At 41.5% G+C, this 23,910-nt stretch overlaps 1 protein-coding gene across 1 annotated transcript in view; it reads left to right on the forward strand.

The window, feature by feature from the left end:
- Positions 1-22,321, forward strand: part of uacab (uveal autoantigen with coiled-coil domains and ankyrin repeats b) — a 70,828-nt gene extending 48,507 nt beyond the window's left edge. The window contains 17 exon segments of the mRNA XM_049593883.1: positions 1,879-1,943; positions 3,275-3,332; positions 5,058-5,128; positions 5,538-5,644; positions 6,050-6,231; positions 7,942-7,979; positions 8,434-8,490; positions 8,635-8,742; positions 9,249-9,281; positions 10,305-10,397; positions 10,955-10,985; positions 11,097-11,146; positions 11,445-14,150; positions 14,441-14,593; positions 16,356-16,421; positions 18,714-18,747; positions 18,750-22,321. Coding sequence (XP_049449840.1) covers positions 1,879-1,943; positions 3,275-3,332; positions 5,058-5,128; positions 5,538-5,644; positions 6,050-6,231; positions 7,942-7,979; positions 8,434-8,490; positions 8,635-8,742; positions 9,249-9,281; positions 10,305-10,397; positions 10,955-10,985; positions 11,097-11,146; positions 11,445-14,150; positions 14,441-14,593; positions 16,356-16,421; positions 18,714-18,747; positions 18,750-18,949 — 4,052 coding nt within the window. The 3' untranslated portion in view covers positions 18,950-22,321.
- The last annotated feature ends 1,589 nt before the right edge of the window (positions 22,322-23,910 follow it).

Here is a 23,910-nt window from a genome sequence, read left to right on the forward strand (position 1 = left end):
TTAAAAATAAAGATTATTAAATTAAAAGAAATACTTACTTATTCCACCCTTTCAAATACAATATCCGAAATGTAACAGTGTGGCAGGGCTTCCAAGAAAAACTAAATCAGATTTATTTCCAGTTGAGAATCTGATGAGGGCGCACATGGACTGTACAAGGACATTTTCATTCAGAATTGGACAGATAAATGCCCTGCCATAAAAAGAAATGGACCCACTAATTGCCTCCTGATTGACTCATTAGTATCAAAACTCAGGGCCCCTGGTTTTCAAACCAGATGAGATCAGAGCGATGAACCGATTGATCTCTTGGTGTAATGGCACATGTGCAATAAACCTTGAAGTTTTTAGCATCATCAAAACGAGCAGCAGAGATTGGCTTGTTCTGGCTCCTTGTCACAGGATAATATTTTAGTTTAAGGCACTGTCATGATGAAGTGATACATACAGTATAGTTATTTTTTGTTTCCCACGGTGCACTTACGAACCTACAGGCAGTGGGCGATTTGAGGAAGGATGCCATCCCTCTTGTTAACTTGCCATCCCTCTCCATTCAAGGGTCCAGACCCTGATGCCATTCTGTATTTTCTATCGCAGAAAACACACATTTTATATTGTCATATTTATTGGTAATGACATATAATATAGCCAAATCCATCATGTTGTTAACAGCGATGGCCATTTACCTGCATCTTTCAGCTCCCTGGCGACCTCCCTCCAACCTGCTGCCACCTTATTTAGGTTTTTGTACTAAAATGAGGAGGTGTTGTGTGGATATTGCAACAGGAAAAATAGATGCATAGTATTCGACAAGAGTGCAGCTGAAAACGGCAGCAATGTGTCGCTCGCAGCCAGTTGAAACATTCAGACAGAAAACCGTTAAGTCAGACTGAAGCTCACTCATGTTGCATTCAGTTAGGACGTAGTGTAAGAGCAAATAAAACACGACAAATCAAGTAATCCCTTCAAGTAATCTATATTTAAAGACAGTAACTGTACTCAGAATACCATCAGTTTAAACTGTAACAGAATACAGCAGCAACCAGAAAACTCAAACACTAAATTGCGTGCATTAAATCATCTCACATGATGCTATTTAGACTATCCAAGTCTGTGCATTTTGACTCGAGTCAGTGAGATACACGTAGAAGAATAGAGGCGAAAGACACAGTCAGAGAAAACTAATTTCACACGACATGTTGCCAAGAGACTGCAGGTCACAGAGGATGTTTGCACACTGAAGGCTTCACATAAAAAATTTCTCTTTTCTTCAGGATTGAAATGTCACCTCAAAAGAAAATAGAAATAAGTCATTTGTTTGAAGCTGACAGTGTGCAAACTTCATTCGTGACCTGCAGTGAAGTTTTCTTGGTCTTGCGCATGCAGAGTATTTTTGCCTGGATGTGTGCATGCTTTGTTCCTTCTCTTGTGTACTCTAAAGACACAATATAAGACAGCAAAAGCTGAGTTTTAACCAAGAATGGATGGACTCTAACATGTTGTTCCCATGGGCAGAGTTATGTCTCATCATATGTTCCGAGACAGTGGCAATTACTAAAAGCAGCAATGAGAGGTACCACTACACAAAGCATAAAGTATCTTTTGAGCAAACATAACCACTCAAATCTAAACTGAGGACACAGAATAAAATATTTTACATCAATCAGTCAACAATGAATTTATTATTAATCATATAAGGATCAACTCCAATGAAATAACACCAGTCAGATATCCCCCCACCCTGTTACAATGTACAAATCGCCCACTGCCTACAGGTACTAGTGGTAATTGCTCTTGTTTTTGGCTCTAGAAATACATACAGTGTAACCCTCTATTATGAATGTGAATTCTTCTGATTGCTGCGTTTATGGCTTTCAGGTAAAAATGCTCTTCATCTGGCCTCAAGAAATGGACATTCTCTGTGTGTGCAGAAACTCTTGCAGGTAAAGTGCAGTTGTGTTTTTCTTACACTGTTTGTACCATGTTGATATTTACCCCTGTGAGAAGACACGCCAAACTATAAGATAAGTTCTTGTATGATGGTGTGTTGTGTATCTCCACACTGTATGTATGCTCCTCAGTCACCGGCCAGTCAGAGCAGTTTCCCTCTCAGCTCCTTTAAATAATTATTGCCAAACAGCTCTGGCAGCTGAGCCCACTCCGTATCGGTCAACAGTAGGCTCTGTTGAGTCACCGTGCCCCACTGGGGATTTATGTGTTTACAATCAGGGGGCTATCTCTGCAATATTGTGCTCTCATAGCGTTGTAGCCCTTCCCCCCTCCGCCCCCACTGCTCTCATGGCAGTGATCTAACAGAGGTCGCGGCTGTTGGCAGGGGGTTGTCAGCGGTGTTGACAAGCCTACCCTCCTGCAAACCTGCCGTCCATTCTTGGTGCCGTCATCACACCAGACATAGCAGCTGGACGCCAACACCCACCACCCCCACCGCCTCCACTATCTCCCTCCGTCAGCCCAAACCCTCAAGATATAGGATATCCCTCCTCCATGCTCCACCGTCAGCTCCCGTTGCCGCTCTGACTCCCCACCTCCCCCCACCCCTTCGCTTTGTCATTTGAGCACGCTGCTAATTTTTGGCCCTTGTTGCTAGAGAGAGTTGGGTTTTTATAGTGGGGGGTCAGAGCTCACTGGCAAGCTTACCCAGCAACATCAGGCCCCTGTTAGCATTGAGTCCTCAAGGCTTTCATAGCAGGCCCTCATCACCACAGTGGTACACTCTGCCCAGCTGACTGACTGGGTAGAGATGTCACAGGCATATCAGCACAGCGCCACTTAGCCTAATATGACCCGCCTGCTGCTGCTTCTCATGTTCCACTGGAGACCAGTGGAAATAAATGATTTCTAGACTGTTTTTAATGGAATTACTTAAATCCACAGGGAGTTTGAGGTAAAACAACCCCCCACGTCTTTGTAAAATGTCACCAAATTGATTTTTTTTCAAATTCAGATTCATTTAATTCTTTTAGCTTTGAATAACTGAAAATACAAGCTCAGTTCATATGGTCAAACAGTTACCGATGTACTTTAGATCTGTGTGTTCTCAGCACAGAATTTCTCTCATCAACTGCTGAATATTCTTCAAATTATTTGCTGTTGATTTTTAGTGCTGGTGAGAGTGAGAAATCAGTGATAATAAACAAGTGAATTAATGTTGTACTTCATTATTTTACAGACATATTTTAGGCATTTCAGCACTTTTTAATAATTTGCTTCACTTGATGCCGTTGTTCCAACATGTTTTGATGTTATTTTACAGCACAACTGTCCAGTTGGAAATGTGGACCTACAAGGAAGAACAGCTCTACATGATGCTGGTAAGACTCGACTCTGCTGACTCTACTACTGACTGTACTGTTGTATAATACTGTCTCTATTCTAGAACTGACTTGACAGTAATCTAATCCAGCCCTGACTCTACCCAACTTGACTCTCTTCTGTTTAAGATAAATAAAAACCCCTGATAGCTCTTATAGCACTATATTTTGTATTGCTTTAACAGAGCACCCACATGCCCACTGAAATGTTAATATCTTCCACATCTTGATCAACATATTGTTAGTAGCAAGCAAGAAAGCTCTCACGAGGAACTGGGGTAAAGAAACACCACCAACAAAAGACTAATGGCTGACAATTTAATGGAGAAATTGAGACACATACTGAGACTACAAGAAGCACAACTAGAGAGAAAATGGGGAAAAATGGACTCTGTACAAGACTCAAAAAGACGACACTGGACTGAAATAATAAGTAGTAGATACACTGATCCTTAAGGCTGTAAAAATGCAGAGTCATCCAAGCAGTTTTTGTTTCTTCAGGACTCCTCCCCCCCCCGTTATTTAATTATTTTATTATGCTGTTGGTTTTTTATAAAGATTTAAGTGAAAAAAATATATCTACCATATCATATATGTCAGGGCTGCACAATAAACCAAATATTAATGGCAATCACAATATGTGTAGAGTTTGCATGTCTAAGTGTCTGACTTTGGCCACCGGTAGGTTATGTCAAAGTTAGGTGACATTAAATTGCCTGAAGGTGTGAGTGTGAGCGTGAAAGATTGTCTGTCACTGTGACTGTGATAACCTGGTGACCTGTCTAATGTGTACCCTGCCTCTGGCTGAATGTCAGAGATAAGCTCCAGCCCTGCTGCAACCCTGAAAAAGATCAGTTACAGTTAATGAATGCATGAATGGTAACTGCGATGCTGATGTTTAAAATGCATCCTCCGTCCATAGAAAACTGTCAATCAAATCAAGCGCTTCATAAACAAACCACCAGCCTCCACTTTTGAAGAGCTGTCATGCTGCATGCATGTGTGCACCATGCAGCTGCAGCCTGTGAAAAGCTCTCCTGAATGTTAGGACTTCAGACGGGGCCAAACAAAAAACAGCCATTCATCATCTGTTGTTTGAAAGCATTTAGGATTTAGGGGAGAGAGAGAACAAATTTTATGCAAAGTGTGCATGAGACTGCCTGCACCACAAAGCAACACATCTAACTTGTTAAACCACCTGAAAATTCCACGCAGCGTGCAGTACGGTGATTTGCATAAAGGCTGAGTAGAATGACATCTCAAATGTTACCTCACTGAATCTTGTCCTTAACCAGCATCAACCCTGAAAGATATGTGTCCATTCTGTAATGGCATATTTATTTTTAGTTAGCCTATATTCTGGGTACAGATTTATTTTTATTTTGCTTCAGGGACATGCACTGAATCCAGGTGAACCTTGTTTTAAGTCTTATTTTGACAGCAGGAAATTAGCACAACATGGAGGGAAAGCAGCGCTCCGTTGATTTGAATGTGAAAGTTCAATAAAAGAATATTGTCCAAAAATCGATGAATAATTGTGTTCTCAATTTTGATCAAAATAATGATGACTATTATTTTGGCTGTAATTATGCAGCCCTGATACATGTCAAACAAAAGAGTCCAGTATAATAATGCTGTCTTTATTTTAAGAGGCGCCGCCGGCGGTCGAGCTGACTGATGAACGTGTATTTCAGTGATTGCAGTTGTTATTTTTTCTCTCCACAGTCATGGCTGGCTGCTCCTCCAGTGTGAAACTTCTCTGTGACAGTGGGGCTTCTGTGAATGCCAGTGATTTTGTGAGAATTGATTTTTTTTTTCCCATTTCATGTCACACAGTGTGATGTCTGTCTTGGTCTATTCTTGGACTTTCTTTTCTGTGTGCTCAGCTATAATTATAGAAAATTATATTGATCTGCCTGCTCTATAAAGGCTGTTACCTCTCCAGTCACAGATAATAATTCAATGTGAGATCAGTTAAAGCAGCAAAAAAGAGTATCATCCAATAAATCCTAATTTAGTCCAGTTCTGACTTCTCTATGTTCTGGATTACTCTGGTCTTATGGTCTTACTTTTTTTTTGTTTTGGCTCTTAGGTGAGATACAAATTGATTCTTTAGATTGGACTGTGTTGTGTTAGAGCTGTTGGATGTTGTGGATAGATGTTGGATAGATGTACATGTGTGAATATCTTTTGATTTTCCTCCAGGATGGCAGGACACCTCTAGTGCTGGCGACCCAGATGTGTCATCCACGCATCTGTCAGCTGCTGCTGGAGCGAGGGGCTGACATCACCACCCGGGACAAACAGAGCAAGTAAGAAGAGCGGCCATATAAATATCAAGTTTAATAACTGGAAGTCTGTGTTGATGGATGCCGAAGGATGTTAACTTAAAACAAGTTGTGCCATTTGCATTTCTATAGATTTCATTGCAGTGTCAGTCTTTTTTCCCATTAAGTCATGGAAAATACAGTTAATCGTGGTTTCCCAGCAGCATTTATAACACAAAGCAAAAACTTACTTTAAAATGTGATAGACAACAACTAGATGTAGTGACAAGAACAGAACAAATCAACTCGTCAAACTCCTCACTAGTAGTTGAACAAAATGCATGATGAATGCATGTTTTGATTGATTTTGATAACCTCATATGCATAGCTAGTTTGTGTGTTTTGTGTCAGTCTGTCTTACTCATAAACTGTCTTTGTTGATGCCCTCAGGACAGCATTGATTCTGGGCTGCGAGTACGGCTGTAAGGACGCAGTGGAGGTGTTGCTGAAGAGTGGCGCTGATGTAAAGGCAGTTGACGGCTTGGGTCATGATGCATTTCACTACGCTCGCCTCAGCAAGAACGCAGAGCTTGTTGCGATGGTCAAAAGTTACCTTGACAAAGCCACCAGAGGTGAGAAGGCAAAGCAGACTGAACAGTAAAGAATCTTGTGGCAGTTTGTTTAGAGTAAATTCAAGAAGAGCATTATCAGCATGGTTGTTTATAGCAACAAGGAGAAGGATGGCCTCTGAAATGTGTAAACATCTGTCTGACATGTGACGGTAGCAGTAGTGCTGTTGATTGTCGAGTGGAGTGATGTCCAGGATGTACTTTGAAAAAACAAACAGTTTTAAAGTCGACTTAAAGTTGAGAATCTTGGACTATCTGTTTAAAAAAAAAAAGACAATCTACATACAGTTTTTCAAGGTGAAAGGTTATTTAGATGAAGAACAACATCTGCGGGCTTTTGCTTGCTGTATTTAAGCTGCCTTCTAACATTGGTATTATAGTAAGGCAACAGCAAAGTGTGGCACATTCTGGCTACACCGAGGAAAACACTGTATCTTTAAAACCATAATACATGCGGGCAAAAATATTTGACACCCTGAGGATGTTTATATTTTAATCTCAGGTTTTAGATTTCCTGTAGAATTATTGTCAGTGCAGCATAAAATAATTTTATAATTTATTTTCTAATGTCAGTAAGTGTTTTCCAACACTTCTCAAATTTAATATTTCACAGTGTCGTGAGCCATAGTCTAGACTTTCACGATTATTTCCTGATTCCATATTTCTCTGATATATTTTTGGTCCTTCTTGTTGTGTGTTTCTTTCCCTGAACATGTTGTCAAGGAACACTGCCTACGTTTACATGCACAAAATATTCCAGACAATGTTCCTGCTAAGCTGTTTAAATGGCTAATGAAAATGAATATTTCATTAATATTCCCATTTACATGCAGCTGTGCACACTCTGATCAGTATGCTCCAGCATGTTGTTCATCACATCAAAATTTAAAAAACATCAAAAAGTAAAACAACTGGAATCACTTGTGCTGTTTGCATCAAAATAGGATTTTTCAAAAGTTTGTTTTTTAGTATGGTGACAAATTATTATTTGTCACCATGCAAACACAGCCTCCCTCTTTCATTCCTTCAACCACCCTCTTGAAATGGTCAGCATTGTGATACTTGTGTATATCCAAAAACCTGCTGATATCCAAATCTTTCATAATGTTTAAAAGTAGGTGTGTTTTTCTTCGGACCATAAATGTGGGAACATGTCCAAAGAATGCTCGTGTTACCAGAATACTACTGGCATATCCCACGTTTCCTAATTGGAAAAATGCCTACTTCAGAATATCTAGAGGTTCAGAGTTAGAGCGGGTCGTCCACCAATCGGAGGATCAGTGTTTCGAATTCCATCTCCTCCACTCTGCATGTTGAAGCATCCTTGGGCAAGATGCTGAACCCCAAGTTGCTCCTGATGGCTGTTCCATCGGTGTGTGAGTGTGTGAATGGTAGTAGCAGGTGGCACCTTGTATGGTAGCCTCGGCCACCAGTGTGAATGTGTGTGTGAATTGCTGAATGTGACATGTAGTGTAAAAGCGCCTCGAGTGGTCAGAAGACTAGAAAGGCGCTTCATTTACCATTTTACCATTTAACTTAATATTCCATGTACATGACCCACATCAAAGTTGAAATATTATCAAGGTAGGAATAATAGTGGAATATTAGTGCACATGTAAATTAGTCACTGTTCTCTGATCATGCCTGTTTTTGTCAAGTCTTGATAACATATGAGAGGAAGTCTGAATGTGCTGTTTTCTCGTTTTGTTCCAGATAAAGAGGCTGCAAAGATAGAACAGTGGAAGCGACAGGTAATCCTGCAACACTCACTTTACTCACCCACTCCATCCATTAAACCTCACCTATTTCACATTGAAGAGCAGCTGTTATTCTCCACACCTCACAACTTTACATATTTTAGAGCACCTTCATGTGCTCATGGGACATTGTTAAAAGACGACAAAGGTCAAGCTTGCCTCCATTCCTGTCCAGCATTCAAATCCTAAAACACTCCGAGGCATGTATTATTTAAGCACCCAAAATTCTGCATTTTCTCCCACTTGTTCAACATTTCAGATCATTTTCTTTGACTTGGTATTAGACCTTTTCATATTTATGAACCTGTAGGAAACTCACAGCAGCTCAGATGTGCATGACTGCCATCTAGTGATCATAAGAGAGAGTTGTTCCATAAGCTTTCACAGCCTGTGGTAACGTTATATCTTCAAAACATGGTTGTTAAAAAAGATCCTGTCTTGTCCTCAGCACTCAGTGGAGAGAGCAGAGGCAGCTGAGGTTACCAGAAGGGATCAGATCATACATGTAAGCGCTGTATAACGTCACCCTCCCTGTTCCACACAGTTTATCCAAAGTCTAAACCATTAAGACAGTAATTTCCGTAATTCACTGATGAATTATTAGTTGTTTTTTAGCATCCAGTTTGTAAGCTTTATGTGTGTGTTTCAGGACCTGGAGAGGCAGAACGAGCAACTGCAGGAAAATCTCAGGAAGTACCACCAGGATCAGAGAGCGCTGGTAGATAAGGTCAACATGCTACAGCAACAGCTCACACAGGTAAACAGAGCAAACCAGTAGAGTACAGTAAAGCGCTCCAAGCATGCTCGCCTTTCTCTACTCGCCTGCTTTTTTCTGTTCATGTGTAGATGTGACGGTCCTACCAGAGATTTGAGCGATAAATATAACGAAATCTAATTATAAAAGCTGAGCTGAGTCAAGCTGTTGTGCCTTGATAACGCAGTCCCAGGTTTTGCTGAGTCATTAATGTTAATGTGATGTAGGAAATGTGTAACTCTGACCACAGGCGTTTTTCAATACTGATTGCTGATGTAAAAAAATGATTGCTTTCTTTGAAATGCTGCATTCAGGGAGCATAATAGATTTTTCATTATTAGCTGGCAGAACACTGTCTAATCACAGATGAAGTTAGTTAGTCAGTCAGTTATTGATCCCTCAGTTGTCTGTGTGTATATATATATATATATATATATATATATGTGTGTGTGTGTGTGTGTGTGTGTGTGTGTGTTTATATATGATCTTTTTTTATTTATCTTTATCAGGAAAAGATCACCGTGGAAGACACTCAGAAAGAGGTATGAAACAAAATTGTTTTCTCAGTTGTTGTCTTGGTTACATATGTTCATAAGAATATTACACTCTATGCACATTATACTCAACATGGCATTATTGTAGCATTAATGGGCACAATGTAGAGACGGTGTTCAGCAACTGTACGACCTCTCAAACCTTAAAAAATAATAAGGATTTTTGGAAGGATGTTGGTGGTGCTGTGTCAACACATAACTGTACATGTGGAAGTGAAGGGAAGGGAAAAGGAAAGCAGCACAGTCTGAAATGCCACTTGATTGTGCCTTAATAGCACTTGATAACATCCGAAAAGGTCCACACATTCAGGAAACCAGGCCAAGTGCTGCAGAAATAAAAAACAATAATTTCCTGAAACAAATGTAAAAAAAAAAAAATAATAATAAAGGTTCCATTGTCTGAGTCTGAAAGTAGGGAAAGAAAAATGAACAAAAAACATAAAATCTTTGAATCTCACAAATGTCTTTGTGCATTTAAAGGTGTTTAGATTTGTGCTTGTGTATGTTTCATGAATCCCAACTGGTCCAGCCACGAGGTCCAGATTTCTCCTTAGTCACTAGTTTAAGGTCCACACAGTTTAATTTATTCAGCGTCATACATGCGTGTGGCCATGTTGTCCAGCTAGTTTGCTGTCTCTGACAAGTAGCTGTCCGTTAGTCGCTCACTCTACAGCAGGACACGGCACTTCAAAACAAAAGGTCTGTGCTGGATATATACTGTACTTCAAAATAAAGTATTTTTATAAACTTGACATGTTTGCAAGTCACTTACAGTCCATTTTAAACAGTTGAAAAATCAGATAACAGTTGTTAAAGTCCTTAAGAAAGGGTGCGTGGAAGATATTTCTCTCTGTCTATCTCTCAAAGATGTATAAATATTGAATAGTACCAGTTCAATCAAAGGGTTTGTATACCTTCTGATAACTGATATAAATAAACTGTTCTTGCCATCATGCAATCAATCATTTATTCATCTGAAACTGTGTTTTGTTTTTCTGTCCGTTGAATCAGAAGGAGCAGTTGAAGGTGTTACTCAGCACCAAAGACAGAGAGGAAGGACCTCGAGGGCTGGAGACTGTCAAGGTCCAACTCCGGAGCACTTTGGTCAGTGACTTTATATTCATCTGATCCCTACTTTAAGCCTTTAATCCTCAAGAAAACATTGCAGCTTATTAGACTTTGTCGTGCTGTGAATTCAGGATTCATCTCTGAAGTCTGCAAGTGATGTTCTTTGTCACAATGCCTACAATCAGTTGCCAGTTTATTAGGTACATTCAGCTCCAACTAATACGGTCTAATACAACAGTCCTGCAATAAACCCTCCTGTCATGAAGGTTATAATGCTCAGTTTTTGTTGAAACACTTTCAGATAGGTGTTCATTCATCTGTACAGTGTGGTGCTCTTGTATTATATTATACTGACAGCTTTTTCTATTACTCTGTCCACCCTTGTCATATCAATGAGTGTAGACTAAATAGCAGAAGCACCGTACATTTGAATCAAACCTCTCTAAAACTGAACATGATGACCTTCACAGAGGATTTATTGAACAGGACTGTTATACCAGTTTTAGCTAAGTGTACCTAATAAATGGTGTGTTAAAAAAAATAGAATATGATTTAACCCTTTGTAATGAGTGTGTGTATCTGTATGTTCACAGGGGGACTACTCTGGGCAGTCTGTTATCAAAGGTAAGCTTCCGTCCATTTCTCGAATCACAAAGAAACATTTGATATCATTATTTCAACCTTCACCAGCAGAGAATGAGGAGGTTTGAATGTTTAACGCTGTTTGTCTTACAGGTAAAGAAAACATTTTGGTCAAACAAGCGCTCAGCCTGGACTCTGATAAGGTACGTTTTTATCTATAGAACTGTTTCACATGACCTGCAGACGTCTAAATTACAGTGTTAGCGGTCTCTATCAACAATCTGCATACCAATTAAACTTCTAATAAAGTATTAATATTATAATTGGAGAATCAGTCTATACCAATAAAATTACCAGTTAGAGTAAAGAAACGTGTGGAACCTATTTGTGAATGTATTACAGAGCAATCAAGTACTCTCAAACAAAATGACTTGCTATTCAGAAAAATGACTACTAATAATAACTGAATGTGTTTTTCCTCTTTCTCTTCCGATGCACCAGAATCCTGCCATGTCGCGTTCGCTGTCCAGACCTCCAGAGAAGAGTCCGCCCGCTGTAGGCTGGGACCTCTCTGGTGAACTGGACGCACTCCGACATGAACTTGAGGCTGTCAAGAGAAGACAACAGGCGGCTGAGGATGAAACTGCACGACTTCAATCTGCCCTGAACCGTAAAACCCGAGAGTGCCAAGAGCTGGTTCAGAGCCGAGACACCATCCAGAAGCAGGCGGACCAGCAGGTTCAAGAACTGGAGGACGCCTTGGGCGACGTCCAGAAGAGGATGCTGGACTCTGAGTGTAAGGTCAAACAGCTGCAAGCCCATGTAGTCGCTGTGAAGGAACACTTAGGAGGCCAGGGGACGGAAGAAATGCGCGCCCAGCTCCAGGATATCAAGGCCAAGTATGAAGGTGCTTCGGCCGAAGTGTGTCGCGTTCGTAACCGCCTGAAGCAGAGCGAGAAGGCCTTGGAGGAGTACAAGAGCAGCGAGAGCCAGCTGGCAGCAGAGGCAGACAGGCTAAACCAAGAGCTGGGAGCTCTGACTGCAGAAAGAGATGAGCTAGCGGAACACCTTCTAGAAATGGAAACACACCTGAAGGAGGTCCAGACTAAACATGGCAACACGGTACCCGCTGAGAAGTTTGACAACATGAAAAACCTGCTGACCAACGCAGTTGATGAGAAGGAGCGTCAGATCGCTGAGCTGAGGGAAGACTATGATCGTGTGCTGGAGGAGGTGGCTGAGCTCCATCGAAAGCTGGACTGTCCTTCATCCCAGGGAGGACCGGGGGCGATGTCTGCTGAGGAGCAACAGAAGATACAGGCGGCTCTGGAAGAGCAGAACGCTTCATTGAAAAGGAAGTTGGTTGATGTGACCACCAGAAGCCAGGCTCTAATTCAGGAGGTCGAGGAGAGCGAGGAGGAGAGAGATTTGCTACGAGAGCAGCTGGAGGAGCTCAACAGCAGGATTGAGATGGACTTTGTGCCCATGAAGTTGCATGATGACGCCCGGAGGAACATGGTGACAGCTTTGGAGGAGCTGGAGGACAAACTGGTGGAGGCCAGTGAACGCTATGGAAAAGCAGAAGCGCAAGTCCAACAGCTTCAAACCGAGAGGGCCACACTGCAAGAGAACATCAGCAGTCTCCAAAGCGCCAGCGAAAGACACCTGAGTGAAACTGACACTCTGAGATCTCAGAACGCCGACCTGATGAAGAAACTTAAAGTTTTGGAGAGGAAATGTGAAGACAGAGATAAAGAGTGTGTGCAGCTGTCCACGCAGAGCCAGACTCTGAAACAGAGCTTGGAGGGAGAGTATGTTCCCAGACAGCAGCACGAGCAAGTGAGGATGGAGTTAAGCTCCACCTTAGAGAGCGTTAAAGCAGAGATGTTGAAGTTGGAGACCAAAGGAAAAGAAAGTGGGGAAGAACTGAAGAATGTGAAAGAAGAAAATGATAAGTTGAAAGAAAAGTTGGAGAGAGTCCTGTTGGAGATGAAAAAAGATTATATGAGCGTAAAAGACCACAAAGCAGTTGCAGACAAGTTGAACGCTGCCGTGGTTGAGGCAGAGAACAGAGCGAACGAAGTGTCGGCAAGGTATGTGTCAACTCAGGAGGAAAATGTAAAGCTTACTGAAGAACTGGAGGCTCAGAAGAGAGAACTTGATACCATACAGGAGGCTATTCAGTCCAAGTTTATCCCATTGACAGCGGCTCAGGAAAAAGAACACTCTTACGGCGCCCAGGTGAAGGAGTTGACGGCCAAGCTGTTGGAAATGGAGGAGAAGTATAACAAGGAAAGGTCTGCTGGAGAGAGCAACAAGCAGGAGAAGGAGCAGCTAAAAGTTGAGATTGAATCTGTTCAACAGAGACTAGACTCTGCTGTTGTTAGCAGTGAAAAGCACAAGAATGTGGAGGAAGAGTACAAGGCTAAATTTGAGGATTTAACTCAGAAGTTTGTTGACTTAGAGCAGCAGCACGAAGAGGTGACGCATCAGAACGCTGATCTTCAAAACCAGAACGTCCTCAGCAACACTCAGATCCAGAATCTCCAGGAGCGTCTGAAATCAGAGTTGACTCGGATAGCAACATACGACACAGAGCTGAAAGCCCTCCATGACGCCATGCAACAAGCCCAGGCTGACTGCAAGAAGGCAAGAGAGGCTCAGCAGGAGGAGGCCCAGAGGGTCTGTGCCTTACAGAAAGAAGTTCAGGAGCTCCACGGGGATCAGACGTCTCTGCTGCAACAACAGGCCAAGACCAAGGATGCCCTGGAGGCTGAGGTCGCTAAGCTTCGATTGGCTCTCCGCGAAGAAGAAGAGAACGGTGCCCAGAGGGCTGAAGATGTATCTGCGCTGCAATCTGAGCTCCTTCAGGCCACGCAGGCTCTCGAGGATGTTCGTGACAAGGAAGACCAAATGAACCAGCTGAAGAAGGAGAAGCAGCAGCTGGAGGAGGAGGCTGCCAACCTGAGCAGCAAGCTGCTGAGCTTAGCGGAGGAGAGCGAAGAGGCCCATCGGGAGGCGACGCAGGCGAGGGAGGGTGAGAGCAGGGCCCGGACAGAGATGGAGGCCGTCCAGGAGAAGGGACACGCCATCGAGAGAGAAATCAGGGAGCTGAAGGAGAGATATGATGAGTCGCTCAGCACCATCTGTGATCTTCAGAGGAGGATTCAGACATCATCTCAGCAGACTGAAGCCAAAGACAAGAAGGTAGTAAACGTGCCAACTTTGCTGTCAGACATTGGTTTGGTATTTAAACAACTTTTGGTACAGGCAGTATGTGTGTTTGAGAATAGCCTAATGTAACAACATGGATTTAAAATGTGTTAGTCCGTCATTGAAAAGTTTTTGTTTGGTTTTACTTTTAAGGAAAAAGGAAGAAAATCAGATTTGTCTCTTCTTCATTAGATAAAATTCTTCTGTCAGTTTTGTCACATGGTTGATAAAATAATGAAAAATGTTTTAACGCTGATATTTGTGTGCCTTTGTGTGTGTGTCAGATCACAGAGTTGCTGACAGATGTCGAGCGATTGAAGCAGGCACTGAATGGTCTGTCCCAGCTAGCATACACGAGCAACGCACCCAACAAGAGACAGACGCAGCACATCGACACACTCCACGCTCAGATCAAGAGCCTACAGCAACAGCTGGCTGTGAGTGGACACACAGAAAATTATGTACATGTGCATATTCTGCTTTATTCTGCGGCAGTAGTAGTAGCTCAGTCCATAGGGACTTGGGTTGGGAACCAGAGGGTCGCGTGTTCAAGTCCCCGTCCGGAGCAAATATGGAACGTGGACTGGTGGCTGCCCTTGAGCAAGGCACCGAACTCCCAACCGCTCGGGGCGCCTCACCAAGGGCAGCCCCCTCACTCTGACGTCTCTCCACTTTGTGCATGTATAGGTCCTGTTTGTGCATGTGTGTGTCTTTCGGACCTGTGTGTAATTGACAAGCAAGAGTGAAAACATTGAATTTCCCCTCAGGGGATTAATAAAGTAAATAAACTTAACTTAGCATAAACTTATATTTAATTTACTGCACAGTAGCTGTCTTTTTGTGAGAGACTGATTGGAAAAACAACAATACAGTCTTCATTTAAACATACAGTATGTTAATTTCTGCCACCAGGGGTCTCTTAATAATACAAGACGAAGCAATGCTGTCATTGCAGTGAGTTTCTCCCAGTTAGCATTCCTTCAGTGTTTATTGTTTAGGAGGTTTTAATTTGAAGCTGAATTATCCACAGAGGTCTCCTCCTCTCCAAAACAAAAGAACCATGTGATTTAAACCAGTAAAAACACTGAATAAAGCAGTTCCATGTTACAAATCAGTGTTTCGCCTATGCTGTTCGGCACATTATAGAGGGCCTGCTATCCCAGCCCTTGTCAATGTGTGCTCACCTTTTTTCTCTTATAACTGAAGATCTAGACGGTTTTTAAGGGGAGCTGAATTATCTGCAGAGGTCGCCTCCTCACCAAAACAAGTAAATTGGTGATTCAAACCAGTAAAAGCACTTCATAAAGCTGTTTCATGTTAAAACTAAATGTTTCTCCAGTGGTCTTTGGCACGGCAGGGGCTGGAGCTGAGCTGCTGCAGTGTTTGCTCAGCTTGTTTCTCTTATAACTGCAGATCCATTGACTAAAGACCTTCATCTGGTTAAAACAAATAGTTGACAAAGTTCTAAAAATGTGGCTTAAAACTGGATAAAATATCAACAGCTTCTGGTGGACAACCACAACCCTGATGTATGTGCAAAGGGGATAAGATGCCACTGACAAGCGACAGGGATTAAATGACAGATTTCTCTGGGTTTGAACATTGTTGGAAACATTTGGGATGATGTAAGCACACAAGTCAAAAATACGTAACATTGGTCTAGTTGTTTTTAGAATATTTATGCTGAAAAAATGTAAATTATATCTTTAAATACATCCTGCAAAGTGATATTTGCATTTTTTTTGTTTTAAAAGTTAATGCAGCAACATTTTGGCCTCAAAATCATGAATCTCCATGTTAATCAAAGAGTGCAAGATTAACAAAGGCATCATGTGGGGGGTATTTTGGTTTATGGTTCATCAGGTACTTCATAGAAAAAAAATACAAAAACTACATTAAGTGACTGATTAATAATAGTGATCCCACCATGTTTATCTCCTTCACTCGGTAAGTAGGGGTGAATATAAGAATTTGAACGTGCTAGCAGACATCATGACTTAAAACTACACAAAAACAACGGATAACCAACTTTATTTTTTCAAAAAATGGTGCCGTTCTTATCCTAACATTTAAATTTAGCTGAAAGAGTTATAATAATGAGGACAGAATTCAGTGACTGCACCACTATTTAACACCGGCCATTTGTTGGAAACATTAACAACCGTGTCGTCTCCATGTCTTCCTCTTCTGCTTCTGCAGGATGCTGAGAGGCAACACAGGGAGGTGGTTTCAATATACCGAACCCATCTTCTCAGCGCAGCACAGGTAAGTTCCTCTGACTAATCTCTACTGAAGGTGAGAGTCGTCTGATTTTTATTCCCATGAATGGCCTTCATTAAAATAACATAGGATCAGTCATTCAGACAGTTTTCTGACGACCTCACAGGAGCATGTTCAGAACAACAGGGATAAGGAGGTCGAGCTCACAGAGATTCAGTGATTAGATTAGAGAGCAGAATTCATGAAGGAATAATTGAGCAGATAACGTGACTTGGTGATAAATTATTTAATTAAAACACTTTTCATTAAAGGCAGACTCATGCATTGAGTATTTAACATGCACTGCATCAAGCCTTGGACGTTTCCAGCAACACTTTTCTGATTTTTATAATTAAATTTGCTTTGAAAACTTCCCTTCACAAATTTTATTGGCTAGTGGGAGCATTTTGCTTTCCACATGGAACAGAAAGAAATTAGGAGAAATTGAGAGCTTTCACAACAGCTGCAGCACAGGTGTAGTCAGTGAAGGGTGATATGACACACTGGCATTGCAGATTAAAGAATAAACAACCACACCTTTGTAAACATTAAATGATGTATAGAAAAGAGAGTGAATGTTTATGTTTATAAAATCATGTCTCTTTATCGACATCAGTCAACTTTTAGCACCTTGTCTGCAGGTACGTTATGTGTTTACACTACTGTGAAACATTGTGTGAAGGTGTCCTGATTATTTGAGGCAGCCATTGCCGATGGATTGGAAACACATAATGGTTGGAAATCCTGTGGGAGCACGCTGCAGATTTATTTATCCAAACAGGAAACTTCAAGAAGGCAAAAAGCAGCAAAACATAAACTCAGGTCAAATCATGTAAAAATATGTAGATGTAAGTGCACAGTAGCTGTCAGGAGCTGAAGCACACAGTGATCTGTGATGTGAGGAATGGAAAACTGAGCTCGCAGTGACTGTTTACTCGCACAAAATATTCTGTTTCTTGCCCTTACTCCGAAAATGACATTATTTATTCTACTCTCACTCATGAAAAAGACCCCGAAATACTTGAACTCTCTTGCTTGAGGTAGTAACTCTCTTCCCAAACCAGAGGGGGCAACCCACCAGTTTGTGGCAGAGCATGGCCTCAAATTTGGAGGCGCTGACTCTCCTCCTGACCGCTTTACACTTGGCTGTGAACCGCCCCAGTACCTGCTGGAGGTCATGGTGTGATGAAGCCAACAGAACCTCATCGTCTGCGAAAAGCAGAGATACAGTTCGGAGGTCCCCAAACTGGACTTCTTCCCCCCTCCGGCTGCGCCTCGAGGTTCTGTCCATCTATGTCCTAACCCTCACCTATGGTCATGAGCTCTGGGTGATGACTAAAGCCTGAGCCTCCCCAAAAATGTAACTACACGTTGAGGCGACGCAGACCGAGAGGGCTGTGATTGGTTTGCTTGGTAGCAACACATTTCCGGTTCCGTATTTCCAGATTGCGCCATCCCCGCCATCTTTAAACATCTTCTGTTGTGATGTAGATGTTGCAGTATTAAGGCCCATTTATGCTCAACATTCAATACGGATATGGATATAGACGGAGCCGTCTGTCCGTGCTTTGCGTTCATTTCTCTGTGACCGGAAAAGCCGGAAGCTAAACAAAGAATCAACTAGAGACGACGATAACCATTCAGGAAAGGAACACAACCTCCTACCGCTCTGGCGGTGAATTGCACCGCGATGAAATGGAGTGACGGAGAAGTTCGAAGGGTTCACGACGGCGTCACGGCAATGACGTAGGTACGTCGTAGGTACGCCGCAGGACCATAAATCAGGCTTAAAAGAATGAGGTCACAGATAAAAGCATGAGTTTCCTCCGTGGGGTAGTTGGGCTCAGCCTTAGAGATAGGGGGAGGAGCTTGGACATCCAGAGGGGGCTCGGTGTAGAGCGGCTGCTCCTTCACATTGAAAGGGGTCAGTTGAGGTGGTTCGGGCATCTGATCCTTGGCGCCTCACATTGGTTCTGGGCACGTCCCACTGGTAGGAGGCCCCAGGTCAGACTCAGGACATGCTGGAGGGATTATATATCTCATCTGCCCTGGGAACACCTTGGGGTCCCCCAGGAGGAGCTGGAAGGTGTTGCAGGGGAGAGGGACGTCTGGGGTGCTTTACTTGGCCTGCTGCCCCCGTGACCCGGCCCCAGATAAGCGGTTGAAAATGGATGGATGGACATGATCCATATCAAATTTAGAATATTGTCATATTCGGAATAATATAATATGTGCATATGAGAATTATGGTACAAGTGGATTAATTGAAGCTCATCTCTGCCTGTGTTTCTCTCGTAGGGCCACATGGATGAGGACGTCCAGGCCGCCTTACTACAGATCATCCGCATGAGACAGGAGTTTGTGTGTTAAAGCTTCCTCTGACAAAACAGATGCTACCTGCTGACTCAAATTCACCATTCTCACATCTCCCACTGCTGAGTCCCCTGCTGTGGCCCCTGTGGGTGCCCAGCGTGTGTGTTTGTCAGTCATACAGCATCCTCTCTGCCCTGAAATCCCCCCCCCCTTTTTTGTAGTGTGGCTGCACTTTTGTTCCCAGATATCTGAGGGCCTTTTCACACCTGAAAGTCCGAACCAGGCTTCATATTTATGTTATATAGTGTACATTTGATCTGGTTAGAGTTGGTTTCAAGTTGCAATTATGCAGCGTATTAAAGACCTATACATGACATACCTACATCCTGTCATCATGACCTTCATATGTTGCTCTATCGTCCTCTGGTATCCGCTTCCTCTCATCCTTTGGGAAAATAATTCAGTGTCGAAATTTTTTAAAGTTGTCTCTTCCTCAAACAAACCAAACCATTGCTCAGTTTGATCCTTGCTGAGACCACCTCTTTTCGCTGATGTTCAGCTGTTTGGTGTGGACCGTGGTCACACCTCTAACTCTGGTTGGGCTCAAACTAAAAAGTCCGAAAGTCGGACCAAACGAGGTAGGTGTGAAAGGGCCCGACGTCTCTGTGCTGTGGGTGAAAGTGAGTAACTTTAGATTGTAGATACAAATGTGTTGTTTTCAACTTCAGTGAATGAAAACTCATTTTACTTCAAGCTGTCACTGTATCGATTTCTGCTTCAAACTGACCTGTGAAATCATTTTGACTCAATGATCTTCATATATGCAGGAACATTTTTCAGTTTTTTTTACAGTGCAGTCTGTGAAAATGAGATTCCATACATTTATGTTCGGTCTGTTCTAAATGATGCAAATCTGTGCAGCTTTATGCAGCATTAACTCATTATATTCAGTGATCATGGGAGTCATGTTAGATGTAGGTCCCTCTCATAGATCGCTCACCGCTGAAATGCTCAGCTGAAATGTAAAACGGACATGAACACAAAGACCACTTTTCACATTCCCACCTGACCGTCAGCTCTCATACAGTACGTTTTAGTGTTCAACAGCATGTTTGAGGGATAGATACACGTTTTTAAAGTGGACCTTAAAGGATGAGTTCACAGTTAAAGGTTAAAAAATTCACAGTTAAAAAATTGTGAACCTGTCCTTTGATACAATACTCACATGCCAACATGTGCATTGAAGGAGTTACTGGTCCCTGTAGACTGACTGGTTGTGAAGAGATCTCTTGCCCTTTGAAATGTGCGTTTTTAAGTTTTTGTAGTGATTTTGTTTCTCACTCTGCATGTGGGATTTTACTACCTTGATTGCTTTTGAAAAAGTCTTTGCATAAAATACATGGAGCTTCGTATGCGTCGCCTTGTACTGGGTTCAGCCATGCTGCAAAATCTTGGTTAGGTAGCCAATTTTTGTTGAATCTCCACTTTCCAGATGTCGTATAGGGCAGTGGTTCCCAACTGGTGGGTCGCTGGTCCATTCTGAGTGGACCGCAAGCTACTCACGAGTGTGTCCAGTTTGTAAAAAACACACTTTATTTTATTACAGTGAATTTCTTGTGCAGAGCTTTCATTTTGAAGTGCTGTTTCCTGCTGTAGAGTTACTGACTAACAGACAAGTACTTAACAGAGACGGCAAACTAGTTCAACAACATGGCCAAACGCAAGTATGATGCTAAAGATAATTAACCATAGGACCCTGAGGTAATGACTAAGGAGAAATCTGGACCCCGTGGCTGTTTTTACATTTTACATGAGAAAAATAACAAATCCTACTGTTCATGTCTTTGCATTTTAAGACTTAAAAGATTTATTTAAGATGTTTTAATACTAATTAAGGCCTTGTTTTTAGATTCGTGAATTTAGTGTCTTATCAGACTTTTTCAAGGATCAGCAGGAACCCTGTATTATAAGATTAGCAGTATGAATTAGTTACATCAAGTGGGTGTCTTTCAAGGTTATGGTCTTTTTTTTTTAGTATGAGATTTCCTCTTTGTGTGTCCTCGCTGAGCTGCAGGGACAACACTTCAAGAAGAAGGGTGAATTTTGCTGTAAAATCTCTGATTTTTGAAGTTACCCACATGATTTGATGAACTGACTGCAGATATTTGTGATGTATGTTTGCACAGACAGAGGACTGTAGATTTGTCCCCCATCTCTTACACCGAAACAGCATTAGTAGGGGATCCTGTCACATCCAGTGTGGACAGAACGACTAATTACAGCATCTATTAACTCTCTTAATGCACATGTGGGCATCTGAGTGTTGTTTATGTGAACCTATCCTTAAACCTTGTTCATGTCACTTGTAACACTTCAGCTTCTTGATTTAGATGTTTCTCTTTTTCATTTTGTGGCGCAGTCATCATCTCCTGGAGGTCCAAACTCATGTCAGAATCATCCAAAGACCCACAGAGGGTAAAACAGTCATCCAAATCTAAAACTAGTCACCATTTTGGTACATGGTGGATAGTAATATGACAGATCTGGGAGTTATGTCACTCACAGTCTTGTTACAGAAGTCTGGACATGGTTTGTGCTGGATTTGAGTCATGGAGGAGTGTGGAGTGGAGCTCTCTGTGCTGTGTCCTACAGTTTGCAGTGGGATGTCGTCCTTTTGTTGAAACCAGAGTGTCCTCTAGTGGAGAGACTTGGCAGGCCAGGTTGATAGAAATTGTAATAATCAGTGTGGCCCAGGGGTAGGCAGCTGTTGTTTTTGGTGGCTGTAATATCTGCTGGGAAATTTATTATGAATCCAACAGTGTAGAAAATGAATGTGAAACTAAACAGAGCTTTGTCTGTCTGTTGCTTTGCATCATTACATCTAAACCAACCCCCCTTTAAAGAAGCAAGAAGCTGATTTAATAAGTTTGATTTAATGTTGACTTAAAATAAAACCTAATTTCCGCAGCAGTGAACTCTCCTAGAACAAGGGCTGCGTACCCCTGAGCCAGCTATTTGTGACTCTTGGTGGTGTCGTGTAGTGGTGTTGTGATTGTTGAGCGAGTCTCTTATGCCTTTACACTGATATATTTTTCATAGCTTTGTACTTCTTTAATTACTGTACTACAGTGTGACAATTCTGATATTCAGCAGGTCTGGAAGTAGAACGGCACAGAACACGTTCAGGGTAACATTTACTGTAGATGTGACAAGAATAGAACTGATTATTTATGTAGATAGACAAACCCCCTAACGATTAGCTATATGAAGCACTCCTGTCTTTAACTTTCAGCTAATACACTTAAACAAGTCAAATTTATTGCTCTCTGTTTTTATATTTTGGCCAAAAACTCTGTTTACACCAACAGATAGTTTAGAAAATACCTCTTTGCATTTTGTTATGCAGATGTTAGGAATTAACACTTCCTGTCTTCTCTCATCCGTTAACATAGACTTTAAACTGAATCCAGTTAAATCTCTAAATAAATATACTGTATACCAATCTGTTTAAATTGGTTGATGTCTTGACAATAATATCTGTGTTTGTGAATCAGTAATACAAAATCAATAAAAGTGCCTAACATAGAAAACTACTTCTTTTGTTCTGTGTGTTTTGTCATTACTTAAGTCACACTACAGGTTTGGTCGTGACTGAAATATTCTACAGGTATACTGTGCAGGGTTGTAAAAACACCCATGCAAAGTGAAACCAAAAGCCAAAGCCAGATTTGCTCTCATTTGGCGTTTATCTTTTTATTTATTTATTTATTTTTTTTTTTGAGTGTGCTTTGTTTTTATTTTTTGGCACATTGCTTCTTGGATGCCTGCTGCTTACAGTTCAGCACCAGAGGTCTCATTTATAAACTTTGCACACACAAAAACAAGGCCTGAAAGAGGTGTATGCCACTTCCCACAGAAAAGTTGTGATCTATAAAAACAGACTTGATGGGAGAAACTTTGACCCATGCTTACAAACATTTTAGAGACAGTAAATTTGCGACACAGATGGTGAGTTGTGAGCCTGATTGTAGAAATTGTCTAATTTTTTGCCGCACACCATTGTTGGCTTTGGTCTGTGCATACATTTTTTTAATATGGATCCTACGCATTGTTTTATAAGTAAGTTACTACCTTCTTATAAAGGCCTGAGTTCACCTGAGTACGGCAGAGGTACACACACAAAGAAACTAAGAATATACAGGCAGAGGGCAGAGTCTGTGTGAGTCTATACACTGTTTTTAAAGAAAACTCCTGCATAGTGTAGCTTTAACAACTCTTGGGTGGATTGCTGTGGATTTTTTTAAACATTCATGATCCCCAGTGGATGAATCCTGCTCACTTTGGTGACTTCCTGACTTTCTTATCTGGTGTCAACAGTGGGTCAAAGTTTTCACTTACTCTATGAAACACCCCAACATCTACTCGACATTTGCAATGAAATGAAATTTGAGATTTGACAGCCTTTCATTGAATATAGAAACATTACCTTAACCAACTGTGGACCCACTGTAATCTCTGAACAGGCTCCATGGTAAGCTAATAGTAATGTCCAGGTACAATGGTTGAGATATATTCATGCATTTAGTGAGGAGAGTCACAAAATAGGTAAGTGTTTTTTTGTTGTTGTTGTTGTTGTTTTTTTGTTGTTGTTTTTTGGGTTTGTGATGTTCATGCTAAACAGAAAACCTTCAAAAAACTTCAAAATATATGTTAAAAAATGATGGATTGGAACAGCTTTGGGGCTCCCTTCACTTTTAATACTGTTTGTTTTGTGCTAGCTAGCAAATGTTAGCACGCTAACATGCTAAACTAATGGTTTAGATGGTGAACACCAGTATGTTAGCATTGTCAGTCTGAATGTTAGCATGCTGATGTTAGCATTTAGCACAAAGCGCTGCTCTACAGTCTCATAAAGCTGTTTATTTGTATTTTATTTACCCCAAGAGAAAATTGTTGAGTGGCAGTTGCAGTACAAAGTAGGAAAGTTTGCAAATATATATATATATAACCAAAAATATAATTACCAATAATATATTGGTAGGTGGTTTGAGGGGGAACGTTATCCCCCATGTTAACAACAAGACCGAAATGGCGTCCCTCTTGTTAATTTGCCAACCTTCTCCATCCTGGTCTGGGTACAGACATCATTAAGAAGAGGAGATTTTTAGCTTTTATTTCTAAT

The sequence above is a fragment of the Epinephelus fuscoguttatus genome, linkage group LG2 (assembly GCF_011397635.1).
Source record: "Epinephelus fuscoguttatus linkage group LG2, E.fuscoguttatus.final_Chr_v1".
Classification (NCBI taxonomy): Eukaryota; Metazoa; Chordata; class Actinopteri; order Perciformes; family Serranidae; genus Epinephelus; species Epinephelus fuscoguttatus.